The following is a 13,982-nucleotide window of genomic DNA, read 5'->3' on the forward strand; positions in this document are numbered from 1 at the left end:
AGGGGGAATAATCTAATCTATAATTTGTCATGATCAGTCATAAAGATTAACATCATTTGGCGAAGGTATGAGATCGGGGAACTCTAGTTTACAAATGTTGTCTGCAAGAGTCAAAATTCTGATGCAACGTTGCTGCTGCAAAATTCTGATGCAACGTTGATCTAATAAAACCCATGAAAAAATCCAGCATTTGTGCAGCCACAGTACGTTCTATGGACATGCTAGCTGGACTACAACCCACCTGTTTCCTCTGTATCATGCTGAATCTCCCCACACCTGCCCACTTGTCCTGACATGCCAGTAGCCGCTCCTCCATGTGCAGTACTCTCTGCACCTGCTGGGTGGCGCCGTTACCTTTACTCTGTTGCCCTGCTACTTCCTGCTTGGTATTTGCCTCCCCTCTGGTTTAATGACTGTCTCCTCGAGGACAACATTTTGGATGTCGGCAGGGGGTCGACTGGCTCTCTGTAAAGCCTAAAGGACACAAGAATATGGTCTGTTTTTGCTGTAAGTGTTCATTTATTTTTAAGTTACTACTAAAATGTTACCAAAATATGGTCCATGTTCCAACAAGACTATGAAATCCACAACTCACACTGGAACTCACTGCTACCAAGTACAATAGAGACATCATAACTAGGTAGCTTTAAACAATGTTTAGAGTTAGATGTTCAAAGCTTAGGTGTAACAGGTCATTTGGAGTAATAAGGCCAGCTTCCACCATGCCAAGTGCCTGCAAAGCTGATGTGTTGCGCCAAACTGTACATGTGGTAATACTGGCTATACAGATACAGAAACACATGGTAACAGGTATAATACTGTAAAATTTGCCATACCAAAGGACTGTTCCTTTAAGCATATCTATCTGTTTGCAATGATGTTTGTTCCACACCTGTTTGACAATGTCATATGCTGTGCTCTCCCTGTCCACATGAAAGACACTGAACGGCTCTGAAGGCACAGCTCCATAAACACACACCTGTAACAGGGAAGTAATAATTATCATTAAATATACTACATGAAATAGTAATAATCACATGTTTATAAACCCAACTATGTAACTTAAGGTAATTCAATTATAACAACTGAGGAATGGTAAATGACACGCATTTGTTATAAAGCAATAGATGCCATGATGATCTAACAAGGATATCTCAGTTTGGGGGTCTTCTTGGGGTTTACCTCTATAAACTGGGAAGCAAAAAACAATGAATGCCACTTCACCTGTCCCCCTTGTTGATCCTCACACCCATCTGGAAAGCTGACATCAGTTTTTATAAACAGGGTGCTCAGCTCTAGGGGGCGGTCCTGGGGGGAGTGCAGCCAAACGTGACGGTAACCTGAGAAAAAACAAACAAACAAACGATTCAACGTGGCTCTTCTAAGGCTGAATAGGGTTTCTACTTTGGTTTAGCAAGAAAAGGGGTGTGACAAAGGTTAGACATCCAGGTGATGAGATAAACTGTTACTCAAGCAACTGGAAAGATTTTGAAAACTGTCAGATGTCTCAAGCAGAATGCACAGTGGCTAAAGAATGGGATTTGTAGTTGAACAGGTTTATCCAAAAACTATCAAGACAACAGAAGGGATTCCGGACTTTCGCCACTATCCTACTCACCCCTTGCAAGGCTCGTGAATGGAATGATCCTCTGGGCCCCTGGTGATGATGATGATGACATAACATCAGTGACAGTGAACCTCACAAAGGTCAACTCTGGGAAGGTCACCTGGACAGAAGAAAGCAAAGAACTGTAAGAATTGCAACACTTGTGTAGGATTGTTCATCAACACCTTTAAAATCTTTGTGTGTGTATGGGAATTCCTGACTTCAAGTAACTACTGTATCAGCACCAAGGACAGTACCCAATGACTGCTGTTGAAGATTTCAGCATAAGGGAAGTGGCAGTAGTGGCACTTATTTCACATGAAGAACCAGTGACAGGAATCTTAAGACATATAGGACCATGGAAATGTCTTACAATGGACTTCTTTATCATCAGAATCACATCGTGCTTGTCTGATCCAGAACTCCTCCCTCCAGCCAGCTCTGTCCATCAGTGTGCTTGAAAAGTCTTCTGCTAGGACTAGGATGGACTTCTTAATCACATTTTAAGAGTCCATGATTGACATTTTAAGTGTTGTGAAGTGTTAAACAGCTGACCTGGAATTTTAAGGTCTCTGCCCAGAGAGGGTTGACAGCGTTCCTGTGGACAGTCTTGGTCCTGTGTTTGACACAGTCGGCCGGGATACCGATGACTTCTACCTCCACCACGGGGCTGCCCTGGAGGCTGGAGGGACACACATACTGACCTGACAGCACCTGGAAGGGACAACAGACAGTTTCTTTACATCTGAGGGAGAGGACACCCTGGGTTTATCATACCCTAACAGATAACATGGTAAAAAAACAAACATTTACCACAAAACAATATTTACATTTTGTACAAATGAAAGGAACATAGTCTACTATGTACAAATGAAAGGAACTAGTCACGGAACATCATTTGAACAGTTGGCAGATGGCTTTTAACAGTCGGATTTAATGGAAATATTGTTATAGTTTGTTCAAAAGGTAGATTGGCCAGTACTCAAATGTTTGTTTTGCATTTTGGAGCCTGAAAGTGTTGGAAGCTGCAAATTGTTGTTGTTGTTCTTACCGTGATTTCCAGGCCGAGCGGCTGCATGCCACACCTATCCTTATCCATGGGGCAGAAGCGCCGGTAGGACGGGTGGGCGGGGTCCCACATGACACGGGGCTTCAGGACAAAGCCACACCCTCCGTTCTGCTGGAACATCGCATAGTTCAGGTGCATGGGGACATCTGAGGGAAAACACAAGGAAGAGATTTAAAAAAACATATAAGAAGTCTGTTAATCTGGTAGACTCTTTCTTACAGGATAGGGATGATGATATGATCTACAATAACTGTATTACATAAAAGGAAATAAATCAAAACATTCAACATAAGAAATGGAGAAGTTTGTTGTTTTATGCTACTTTCTCAATGCTTTGCCTTGGATCAACAAAGTGATGTTTTGGTTGAAGATTCAACGTAAAATCCTGTTGAAGTTTTTAACCAAACAACTGGTCTCCCTGACCAGGAGACTGACAATATCTCAATACTTTGATCATTTTTGTTTTGTACTGTACCAACACAAATGGACTTTGGCATTACTGTGATATATTGCATAAAGACATGTTAAAGTTACTGGTACCATCTGTCTGGTAGTTGAGGGCCACTAGTTGAAGTCCGTGCAGCCAGAAGGGCATGGGGTTGGGGTTAGACGAGTCGAAACGGGTCCCTGCAGGATAGGTTCTGAGCAGCTGCTTCTCGGTATGAGTGGGCAAGGTCAAGGGATATAGCAGAGGATGACGTGTAATGTTTAGTTTTGAACTTAATATTACAGGCAGTTGATTATAGGGAGGACAAAAGCTTACAGATAGATCTTCAGATTGAGCAGATTGAACATGAGAAGTTGCCACTTTCCTTCATTGTGAAGTCTGCACTCACAGTCTCATGAAACTTTGAGGGTAACTGCATGTGAAATTGCCAATGGCCATACAGAGGACAGAACTTTATCTATCATTCTATCATCACCATCCAAAAGCAATACATTCTCTTCTTAGAAACTGATACATTTATGTACAGGTTATACACAAATTTTTGGATAATACTAGAATTACACAACACTATTGTCCTCTTGACTGTGCGAGGCCATGCACACAAAGGATATGTGATGAGCTTGCTGGGGTGTTTCCTGACTTGTGCCTTCCCCGTGTTCTCATTGATGGAGGAGATGTGGTAGCACTTGGGGGTCCTCATGATGGAGCTGATGTTGAGCTGTGCCGAGTCACGCTCCCCGGACGGACGCCGGTCCAGCTCGCGGGGGAGGCTGGACTTCCGCGCGTCGTGGGAAACACTACCGGACTTGCGCGTGGAGGCGCGCTCTCTCTTCAGGCTGGACTGCTCTGAAGGAAACCCTGGATACAAAATAAGTTTATCATGATTATCTATTGGTAGCATCCTTTGCATGGGTTCCAGGATCGGTCGTATTTTTTGTTTGGGGGGGGGGGTATTTTCTGATCAAATGTTGATGAAACACATTAGAAGCTCCGCGGCCACCAACCCTAGTATGCCTAAAAAACCTGACCAACCTGAGGATGACTGAAACTATTTGTTGCTTGGCTCAACAGCAATGCCCACAAAACAAGTTAGGTACATAACAAGAGCCTCATGATTTTTGTTTCTTGTCACCATTTAATATGCAGGTAAACTACATCTGTGCTCATTGGTACCAATGTCAAAGTCTTTCCAATACACAAAAAATTACGGAAAAGAAAAATCCTCTTAATGAGTAAATCAGTATTACTGGTACCAAAAAAAAGGCCAAAGATCTGGTACAAGGTTTATTACTATACGGACTGTGATCATATAACAAGCATATAGTGTTTGCCTGTACTCATAACCATCAACACACAAAACTTGAACTCTTAAAAGAATAAGACAGTTTATACGTGAATACAAGAATTCTAGACAAGGCCCACCCCTGAACTTGACAGCCTGGAGGTACGGCACCAGATCAGACAGCTCCGGGGCCACCTGGCTGGTTTCTTTCTCCTCCTTCGGGACCACGATGGGCTGGTTGTCCACCAGGAACGTGTGCCGCCGTGAGCTGTCACGACTGCTCGGGTCGCTTTTCGTCCGCAGCTGTGAGACCTCCTCGGCATCTACATAGTAACGTGTTAGCACACACCATTTCACTCAACGCATCTCTTTACACAAGAGGTTTATGTGAAGATTTACTAAACTCCATCCACAGTGCATTACCTCTGTTTCATTTCATGGCTGGGTGCAAGATTTTGTACTTGAGTTGATGGCATGTTGCATGATTTGCAGCTGATTTTTTTGTCTCTAACAGACTCCAACTGCTTGCTGGAAAATAGTAGAAATTGGACAAATAGACTGAACAACATATTATGCCCATTTGGCCAATTTCTACTATTTTTCCAGCAACCTACTGATGTCTGGTAGAGACTAGAATTGTATGATTTCATTTCAAACCATTGATCAATGTGCAATTCCATGTGAAACGGCACAGTTCACACATGATTTCCTGGCATGGCAAGGCTTCTAACTGATTCCATTGGATTCAGAAGTGCATGGTTTAGTATTGTGAAACATCTCGCAGCATACAAAACAAGACTGTGAACGCATGGTGCATCATTGATGATTTGTGAGAGTGCACACAAGTGCAGGACACAGCAGAATTATCCAGGATTCATGCAGGAAGATGTCAAGCACCCAGAAAACACCAAGTAGAGCAGACTTGGCACAATGAAGCAGTGATAGGCAGCTAGAGGTGATTAAAGCCGTATTATAAGAGGTGCAAGCTGAAGTGATGTCTGCCCAATCACGAGCAAGATGGATCGGGCTCTCTTCAAACTGTAGAACTTCAAAAACATTACCCACAACTTTTGGGTGATACAAGTCAGAAATATTCACGTTCAGATACAGTCAAACATTAAAAAAATTTTTGTACCTTGTTCATAGATTCAAGTATGGCAAATTAATTAAACTTTCAAGTGCTATGTTATAATATATCAAACCCCTTGAGAACTTGGGAAGCATTTTCAATAAGAGAAAATGCACGCCAATGTAGATTCACAGGGATGGAAAGGATTTACAGCCGAACAAGGGCTACCATAGTTGAACTATGAACAAAAGAGTGTTGTTTTCAACTTTGCTATCATCTACCACTGTTTCTACTGTCACAGATGTTGTACAGTTTGAAGCTTGCCGCTCCTGCCAGTGTTGTACCCACCATGGCTAAAGAAGCTGGTGATGCTCTCGGGAAAGGACAGAGGCCTGCCCCACCCCCGAGGCAGGGTCTTTGGGCTACCCCTGCGAGTTGCCGAGGGACTACCCTTAGTAGTGGGGGCAGACGAGCTACCCTTATAAGGCGAGAATGGACTACCCAGACTAAAGCTCGATGGACTACCCCTGGGGAAAGTCCATTCAGTAACCACAGGGGGGCTGGAGGGGCTCCCCTTATGGAGTGTCCAGCTGCCCACCCCTGTTGGACTGGTTGGAATGTCCCGTGGGGTAAATGGAGATGCTATAAATGCATGTAGAGGAGAGAAGAGAAAGAAATAGCTGTTAGTCGAGTTCCTACGAGACAAGGTGCTTTGTCCGTTGGTTGTAAGTCTGGCATGTATTAGTGGCTACAGTGAGAGGAAAGCACCCTCTACTAGTTTGTGAGATGCAATTCAGATAAAGAACATAAAATACATAGCACTATATGGAGAACATAAAATTCATAGTACTAGTGTACAGAATAGTTACATCTGGCTAGAAATAGCACCATTCCAGAATGGAGTTCACCTGTTGCCTAATTCATTACTTTGGAATGCATGGAATATTGTTTTTTGTTTTTGAATATACATGTTTAATATAGATGATAATAATAAGGCCCATTGTTAGCACATGTATATTGACTACTGGTATTTAATTCTTCTTTCTTTAAATTTGGATATCACTGACAGTCACTGACTGTTCCAACATTACATGTACCACTCCCTGATAATCCACAGCAGTGTAAGTTAATCCCCCAGCCTGTGGTACCTACAGGACACGTCACTATCCCCTCCCCCAGCCTGTGGTACCTACAGGGCACATCACTACCCCCCCCCACCAGCCTGTGGTACCTACAGGACACGTCACTACCCCTCTCCCCCAGCCTGTGGTACCTACAGGACACGTCACTACCCCTCTCCCCCAGCCTGTGGTACCTACAGGGCATGTCACTGTCCTCCTCCTCCTCTTCCTCCTCATCCAGCTCATCTTCTGACACACAGCCTGTATCCATGGCAACCTGCTCGGTGCTGATGCTGAAGGTCTGCTGTTGGCTGGCTAACAGATGTGCCTGGATGATATTTTCATAGGTCACCTTGTATCATTGATATATGTAGCAGTGACCGTGAGAACATTGATTGTCATGTTTCAAGTATCTCAAACAAAGGCAAAATTTACATTGTCTAGGGTACAGTCTTCAACATAGAGGTGTTAAAAAGTATTGCAACAACAACAAGAAATCAGCAGTTTGAGACTTCTGGAAAAAATAAGAGGGTCCTTCATGCAATCCTCGGCTTCCTGAAGTCCCCCATGTCAACTGCTGGCTCCTGGCTAGAGTGATTTTATGTGTCTGACATTTTGACCACCTGTCCACCTGTTATTCTGCCTGTCAATTTTCCCCCCACCTCAACCTACTCTTCATGGACAAGCATGCACACAAATCCACCCAAAACAATACTTCTGCACCCAGAGGTAACAAGAACAGCCTGGTACTGACCTTTTGTCTGAGTAGGTCCACAGGGATGCGGTAGGGGTGGAGGGTTTTGTTCTTGAGCAGGATTCTCCCCTTCAGCTGGTTGGGGGAGGGTAGAGAAGGATCGTCCACCGCATCTGACTCAAACAGGAACCTCGTCACCAGCTTCTCTCCCAGTATACTCTGGAAGGCCAAAAAAGCAGGTTACATGATATAATACCTCATAGACTAAATGATATTACTGCAGTAGATCTTCAGACTACCATCGATATCATTTATGCCGTACAATTTGGTTGCTTTTAGAAAAAATGAATATGTGTATTACATTTCATCATAGAGCTGTGCATCACTTTGCAATCTCTATTCCAGCTCATGTTACTAATTTTTATATTATGTACATGCATGTACATGTAGCAACCAGATCTAGTGGTCTACTTTTAGTCAACATTTAGTACCTGATAAAAAAAAGATTTTGTTTGCAGTGTAAACAATTTTTTTACTGGCAAAAACCAGATTTAAACCAAAGACCAGAATCAAACCCCAACTTTCTGAGACTGAGCCTAGACGAGAATCTGGACCATTTTCTAGTTAACCCATGACAGCAGAAATCAGAGGCTTCACCGTGAAGCAGTGCGCCATCTTGACTTGCTGCTGCAGACAGCAGTGGTTCTCGATGGACAGGATGACGGGGTAGTCGGAGGCCAGGAAGGCGCTGTCGCTGATGGCCTCCACCACGTCCCTGAAGGGTATCTTGGTGGTGAGGGTGTGGCCGTGGTAGATGATGGGGTTCCCGTCCTCCCCGTCCCAACAGTCCAGCTCCACACACCGGCAACCTGTCAGCAACACCTGCAGGGGATGGGGTCATAGTTTATTTCCTTTTTTTACTACAGATTCACCACACATTGTGGAAGGATTGATATAACAGGTGACCATCAGCTTTTCAAGATATTAGCCCTAAGACCGGACTACAGCTTTGAAACACTCACACTGGTCTTTACGGCACTGAGTGTGGGGGATTTTTTAACGTGCTCGAGGTGTGGCTCTGAGCTTCATGTTACTTCCAAGAGGATAACCAAAATGGTGTCAGAATGCAAAAGACCCTGATGCCATCATGAGGAAAAAAGGACACAGAGTATTTCAATGAGATTAGTATGGAGCTGTTGAGCAATGTTTAAAAACTAGGATGTCTTTTGCATATAAAGTGCCAGATTGTTCACATCCAAAACAGCAGAAGGAGCCCTACCTCTCTATAGAGCTCCACAGAAGACTCTCCTCTGAGCTGGTGGCCTGTAAGGTAGCTGTTGTGTGAACTAGCGATGTAGTAGTGAGAAAGGGGCTGGTCCATGTCCTGCAACAAAGAAAATCCTTTTATCATGGGAGTTTAACTTTTAAAGTTATCACCACACTCAATAGGACTACCTGTTAAAAGGATGCAACATTACATTGTCATGTTGAAAATGGTACAAAAATAGGTGAACATAGTGTTAAGTCTCAGAAAAGTCTCAGCTCTACTTTAAGCTGGATATGTCACATTTCTTCTCTTACCTCTTCTCTGATTGTACTTCTGCAGAAAGCATTGTTGGTCTCGTCCATCAGAAACCTGGCAAACCCTTCAAACGACAAGCAGCCCTCCTTCCTCAGCGGTGCACTTGGCTCGTGTCTCTGTAACATTCAAAGAGCACCAGCAAATCAAAGAAAATTCTTGGACAACACATACTGGCATTTGCAGTTTGACTGGTCGATAAAGTCTAAGGTAACCTCTTGCCCCCGTTCCTTTGGCACAAATCACCATCACACTAGAAGAAACAATCTAGAATGACTAGTTTGACTCATATCATATTTCCATAAATAAACTACATGTATATTGATTGATTGAAACATATTGACAAGAATATAAACCGTATCTATCTTTTCTCGCTTTGTTTTAGTTTACTTTTATTATCTGTTAATAAAAAATAATGTTTTATTATTTTATTGTGGGGATATCCCCCCAGGAATACTTTGAAAAGTGCTTTCTGGCAATAAGTTTGTCCTGGATAAATATATAAAGAACAAAAGAACAACAAACTCACCTGTATGATTCTCCCGACCTCCTGGTACGTCAGGTACTGTCCCTGTTCGTTCACCAGGAAGTCGTTGAGTTCGCCGACCCCGATCGCCATGTCCAGCGAGCTCTCCACGCTGGCGCTGTTGGCGATGACGCTGCCCGCCGCGATGGCGTCCACGATGGGCTTCATACGGCTGTCAGACTTACTCTGGCTGGTGTTTCTGGTGATGCTACCTGTGGTAAGATAAGAACAGTCCTCTTTTTTACTCACAAGTGGGCAATGTTGTACTGTCAAATGTACATGTGTACATGTGACCACTTCAGTCTGCATACAGACCGCCTGGTCATTGTAAGTTCTACATGTAACCACCTTTTGATAAATTTTCCCATTGACTCAAGCATGAAGAATCCTGTTTATAGTGACCAACTATCCACATACACCAGATTCTATCTTCTTGGACAGGTTTGACTGTACTAAAGTTAGCCTGGTGTCCAAGCCTATCTTAGCTGTTGAGTCTCATTTTGTCGTCTCTGCAAAGACAGTCCACATATAAAACAGGTTTGGACCCCTTTCTACTTAGCAAATTGACAACCAAGACCAAATAAGAACATTTAATCTAAGAGATCCAGTTGTTCCAGCAGCTACAAGTGAGCGATGAAATTACAAACATCAGAAAGAAGAAGTGTTTCTCACATGGCCCCCTGTCCCCTGTCTCCTTGCCTGCCGTGACACAGCCCATGTGATAGGCCAGTCTCCGCAGCTCTCGACCCTTACAGGGCACCGCATACTTGTCAAACACCTGGTGTGGTGGAGGGGGGGACAAATAAAAGAAATGTCAAAATTTTGTTAATGATGTAAGTTAACCTTCGCCCTGCTACCTAACTCCATAACTAAGAGAGAGAATTGGAAGTTGCACAACTACTTCAGAGTGCATTTAAGGTTATGAGAATAACATACATGTATCAGTAAAATTACAGACAACATAGGAAAAACTGAAAAGGTCTTATCCTTTTAGACCTTACAGCAAAATATCCTACAAAAACATATATACCAGTGGCAGGACATAAAATGCATGAGCTTATATTGAAGGTTGTATAATGTATATGACATTGTAATTCAGTATCCATGTCACCAGTGCCATGTTGTATCTGTAAAAGTACTGGCACTTTGAAACAATGTTTTTCTACGAATCATACTGTATGGTAATGTGAATAATTACTGTAGTCTTTCCCACCTCCTTGAGATCCTTTCTCAGTCTGATGCTGAAGGACTTGAAGAGTTCCACAAACTCCACATAACTCAGGTGGGTGGCGTGGAGGTACTTTAGACTGTCAGAGGAGGAGGAGTCCTTCTGCAAGGGGATGTACATTTTGTATCAGCTAAAACATTCTCCACTGAACAAATAATGTCTGTAAAACCTGTACAAGTGACCACCTCTACATAAATTTGTGGACAGCTGAAGACTTTTTGGTGGCCCCTTACATAATTTTTACTACTGACACAAGCAATAAGAGTCCTGTTTATATAGGCAACCTGTCCATACAGATGTCTAGATTTTAATGTTTTATTGGTCCCAGGTGGTCTTTTGGGGCAGTTATAACTGTACTTTGCTTACAGATTTTCCTATAGGGCTTTTGGATGCAAAAAAGAATCAAGAAGTGTAAAAAACAAGCTGAATAATTAGAACATTTGAGAAACAGGTTATGCAGTATCACATTCACACCTTTTTCAGCTTCTCCCTTCCGTACCAGCTCTTGGAGAGTTGTCGGGGGCTGTGGGAGGGGGAGGGGGACTCCCCGGTGTCCAGCCGGGTGGACCCAGTCCCCACAGGGGTGGCGTTTCCATTGTACACCTCTGTCCGCACAGGACTCTGCTCGCTGTGGTCCTTGATCGTCGTAAGATGCACTTTGCGCTTAGGTGATCGTGCTCGGTGACGGCTGAGATTGAGGCTGGAGGTCCGTCGGAATGGCGAGCCTTCCCTCGTGGTGTTATACGGGGACTTCTCCCGCGACTTCACCACCGGAATCCCGGGCGTCCCAACGTTCCACTGTCTCCCTCCAAACAGGGCAATGGCATCAGCCGGTGTTGGACCCTGTTTCAGAATATTAGTTATTTTGGTAAGGTTTCATTTTTGCCTTAATATCAAAATGTGCATAAAGATAGAAAGTACTCTATCGTACTAAAAAGAAAAGTTCTCTATTCCAATCAAGAAAGCTATAGGATTGTAAAGCTGAACTGGATATATTGTTCAGCACCATGGACAAGGATGGTACACAAAGGATACAATGTCATGTTTTTCACATGCATGTCGTGGACACGTACAGGACAAGTTAGATCAAAGGTCCCAGAAAGGTGCCAGGTTATCTCATTTACTGTCTTTAATTGCCTGTGTATGATTTCCTGTTGGTCAGTGTCCTACCTTGCACTTTTCGTCCTCGTAGTAGACACTGAGGTACTGCCTCTGTAACCAGTGGAGTCTCTGGTCGACCTGCTTCCTCTGCTGTCCAGCTATCTGCACCAGCTTCTTCAGACCAGAGAACCAGATGGCTGCCACACTGGCGGGGGCAATGAAATGCTTCCACCTGCAAATAAGGGAAGAAGTCCGAAAATTCTTTTCTAGGCATCTTAGCTGCCTCAGCCCTCAGACCAGAAGCTAGCCCCTTGCTCTTTCAATAAGGCTGGTTGTAAGCATCTTTCTAGGGGCGAAGCCTAAAGCCCGTGAAATCTATACTTATAAGTGAGAGTGTATGTACATTCAATAACTATTCTACATGGTTTATGATTGTTCACTTTTGGTAAAGATAACTTGCTGCAAATCATGCTAAACCCTACATATTTTAAGTGAACACTTGTCTACAACTAGTATTCAAAATATTTTGTTACCTGTTTTCTGCTAGTGATGTCCCATACATGACAGAGATGCAGTTCTGCTCATGTGTGACGTTAGACAGGGAGTGCCGCTTCATAATACTGCCGAGGTCTGCAAATTTCCTTCCCATCACCACGTCCTTTATGCAAAACAAGTCCAGGAAGCCTTCATCTGCGCTGTCGTACGAGTGTGCAGCGAACACGTAAATGGAATGTAGGTTTGGCCCCTCACTGTTCCCACGCTTGGTCCACACTATCTTACTATTGCACCTGAGGGAGATATTTGCATATCAAAATCTTCTTGAAGTCTGAATAAATGTTAAAAGAGCTTTAGAAAAATGAGAAGTACCATTCTAAGCTGCATTGCGTTTTCACCCAGAAGAAAAAGCAGTACAGAAATAGCATGTAATGCTTGTTGTACAAGAAAGATCCTGTGTGCTGTATTGTTTGGTATAAATAGTGGCCTATGAAGAAGAACCTCACTAGACTGAGGATAACTTATATGCATTTCCTTATAGTTTATAACCGACACATCTTACACAAAAAAAGTCATGTACACTCCACCATACAATAAAAAAACTGTAGTTGATTCATGTTCCTCAAGAGAGAATGAATGAATGTTATTGCTCGATAGTTATGGAACAATGCTACTCTGTTCTAACATCTTTGACTACAGAAATATAAACATAAAAGGCATATTGACATAATATACGTTAAATGTTTCTGTCTGTACCTCAGTAGTGAGAGGAAGCTGACATGTGACTTGGAGGGGTCGTCCGTGAAGGTCACAATGGTGGCCCCGTTGTGCATGAACTGGAGGGTGGGGAAGTCCAGCCTCCCCTGGGTGGGGGACAGGAGCACCACCCCCGGGGTACCCTTGGACGGGCCATCCTCCTCCCTCAGCACAAACTCCTCCCCAGCTCCCAGCCGGAGTCTGCAAACATACGAGAAATTAAAAACTGACAAAATGAAAAAAAGTAATGCAGATCGGACTGTACAGAAACAATTTTAGACAAAAGACCAACAAGGACTTAGTATAAGTAACACCAGAAGTAAAAGTACACGTAGAGGACTAGCAATTTCCAATTTACGCATAACTACATGTACTGACAGTAACTTTTGCAAGAACATGAACATTGAATGTGAGTCATATCAATGGGCAATTTCACATACACGTCACGTTACATGTACATGTATACACAAAATAGGACATACATTTTTACCTTGAAGGTTGAACACAATGTACAGTTTAACATTATGCATACAAAAGGGCTACACAATATACATGTAGAACTGGTAACGTGAAAATATTGCAACAAAATCTGGTGAGATAAAAACAGTTACTACATTACACACACATATAGTACATACAATGTATAGTTATCTGGTAGTCTAGAAAACATAAGACATACATTTGTACATGTAGAAATAGCCATTTTAAGTGCTTTTTCAGTATGATTAAGTAGAACTGCATATTGAGACCTCGACTCATGACATAGCTGTTAAAGTATTAGTCTAGGCAAACTGAGCATGTGGGAAAAGCATGAAACTCTTTACTTCAAGCTGCAGTCCCTGTGCAATTGCAGTACAGCTGTGCACTGCTAGGTGGCATGGTACAACCACCACCTGGCTTATCTTTTACTAATCTCCAAGCAGATTCGGTGGGGCAGGGGGACTTTATATTGGCCAGTCCTGTATCCATTGGCCGCCTGTATCCAACGTTCGCCCCACGTGGGGCGAA

General features: G+C 43.2%; 1 protein-coding gene across 1 annotated transcript in view; it reads right to left on the bottom strand.

The window, feature by feature from the left end:
* Positions 1 to 240: 240 nt before the first annotated feature.
* LOC109470903 (1-phosphatidylinositol 4,5-bisphosphate phosphodiesterase epsilon-1-like) overlaps positions 241 to 13,982 on the bottom strand; it is a 40,796-nt gene continuing 27,054 nt past the window's right edge. The window contains exons 10-30 of the mRNA XM_019770004.1: positions 12,975 to 13,175; positions 12,257 to 12,511; positions 11,793 to 11,955; positions 11,097 to 11,465; positions 10,608 to 10,724; positions 10,067 to 10,172; positions 9,398 to 9,606; positions 8,871 to 8,987; positions 8,569 to 8,673; positions 7,947 to 8,171; positions 7,350 to 7,508; positions 6,794 to 6,923; positions 4,546 to 4,728; positions 3,726 to 3,981; positions 3,216 to 3,394; positions 2,658 to 2,821; positions 2,162 to 2,320; positions 1,619 to 1,727; positions 1,225 to 1,340; positions 893 to 979; positions 241 to 474 (exon numbers count right to left, since the gene is read on the bottom strand). Coding sequence (XP_019625563.1) covers positions 373 to 474; positions 893 to 979; positions 1,225 to 1,340; positions 1,619 to 1,727; positions 2,162 to 2,320; positions 2,658 to 2,821; positions 3,216 to 3,394; positions 3,726 to 3,981; positions 4,546 to 4,728; positions 6,794 to 6,923; positions 7,350 to 7,508; positions 7,947 to 8,171; positions 8,569 to 8,673; positions 8,871 to 8,987; positions 9,398 to 9,606; positions 10,067 to 10,172; positions 10,608 to 10,724; positions 11,097 to 11,465; positions 11,793 to 11,955; positions 12,257 to 12,511; positions 12,975 to 13,175 — 3,511 coding nt within the window. The 3' untranslated portion in view covers positions 241 to 372. The remainder of the gene's footprint in view (positions 475 to 892; positions 980 to 1,224; positions 1,341 to 1,618; positions 1,728 to 2,161; positions 2,321 to 2,657; positions 2,822 to 3,215; positions 3,395 to 3,725; positions 3,982 to 4,545; positions 4,729 to 6,793; positions 6,924 to 7,349; positions 7,509 to 7,946; positions 8,172 to 8,568; positions 8,674 to 8,870; positions 8,988 to 9,397; positions 9,607 to 10,066; positions 10,173 to 10,607; positions 10,725 to 11,096; positions 11,466 to 11,792; positions 11,956 to 12,256; positions 12,512 to 12,974; positions 13,176 to 13,982) is intronic.

Source organism: Branchiostoma belcheri, unplaced genomic scaffold, assembly GCF_001625305.1.
Source record: "Branchiostoma belcheri isolate BF01 breed outbred unplaced genomic scaffold, Haploidv18h27 scaffold24, whole genome shotgun sequence".
Classification (NCBI taxonomy): domain Eukaryota; kingdom Metazoa; phylum Chordata; class Leptocardii; order Amphioxiformes; family Branchiostomatidae; genus Branchiostoma; species Branchiostoma belcheri.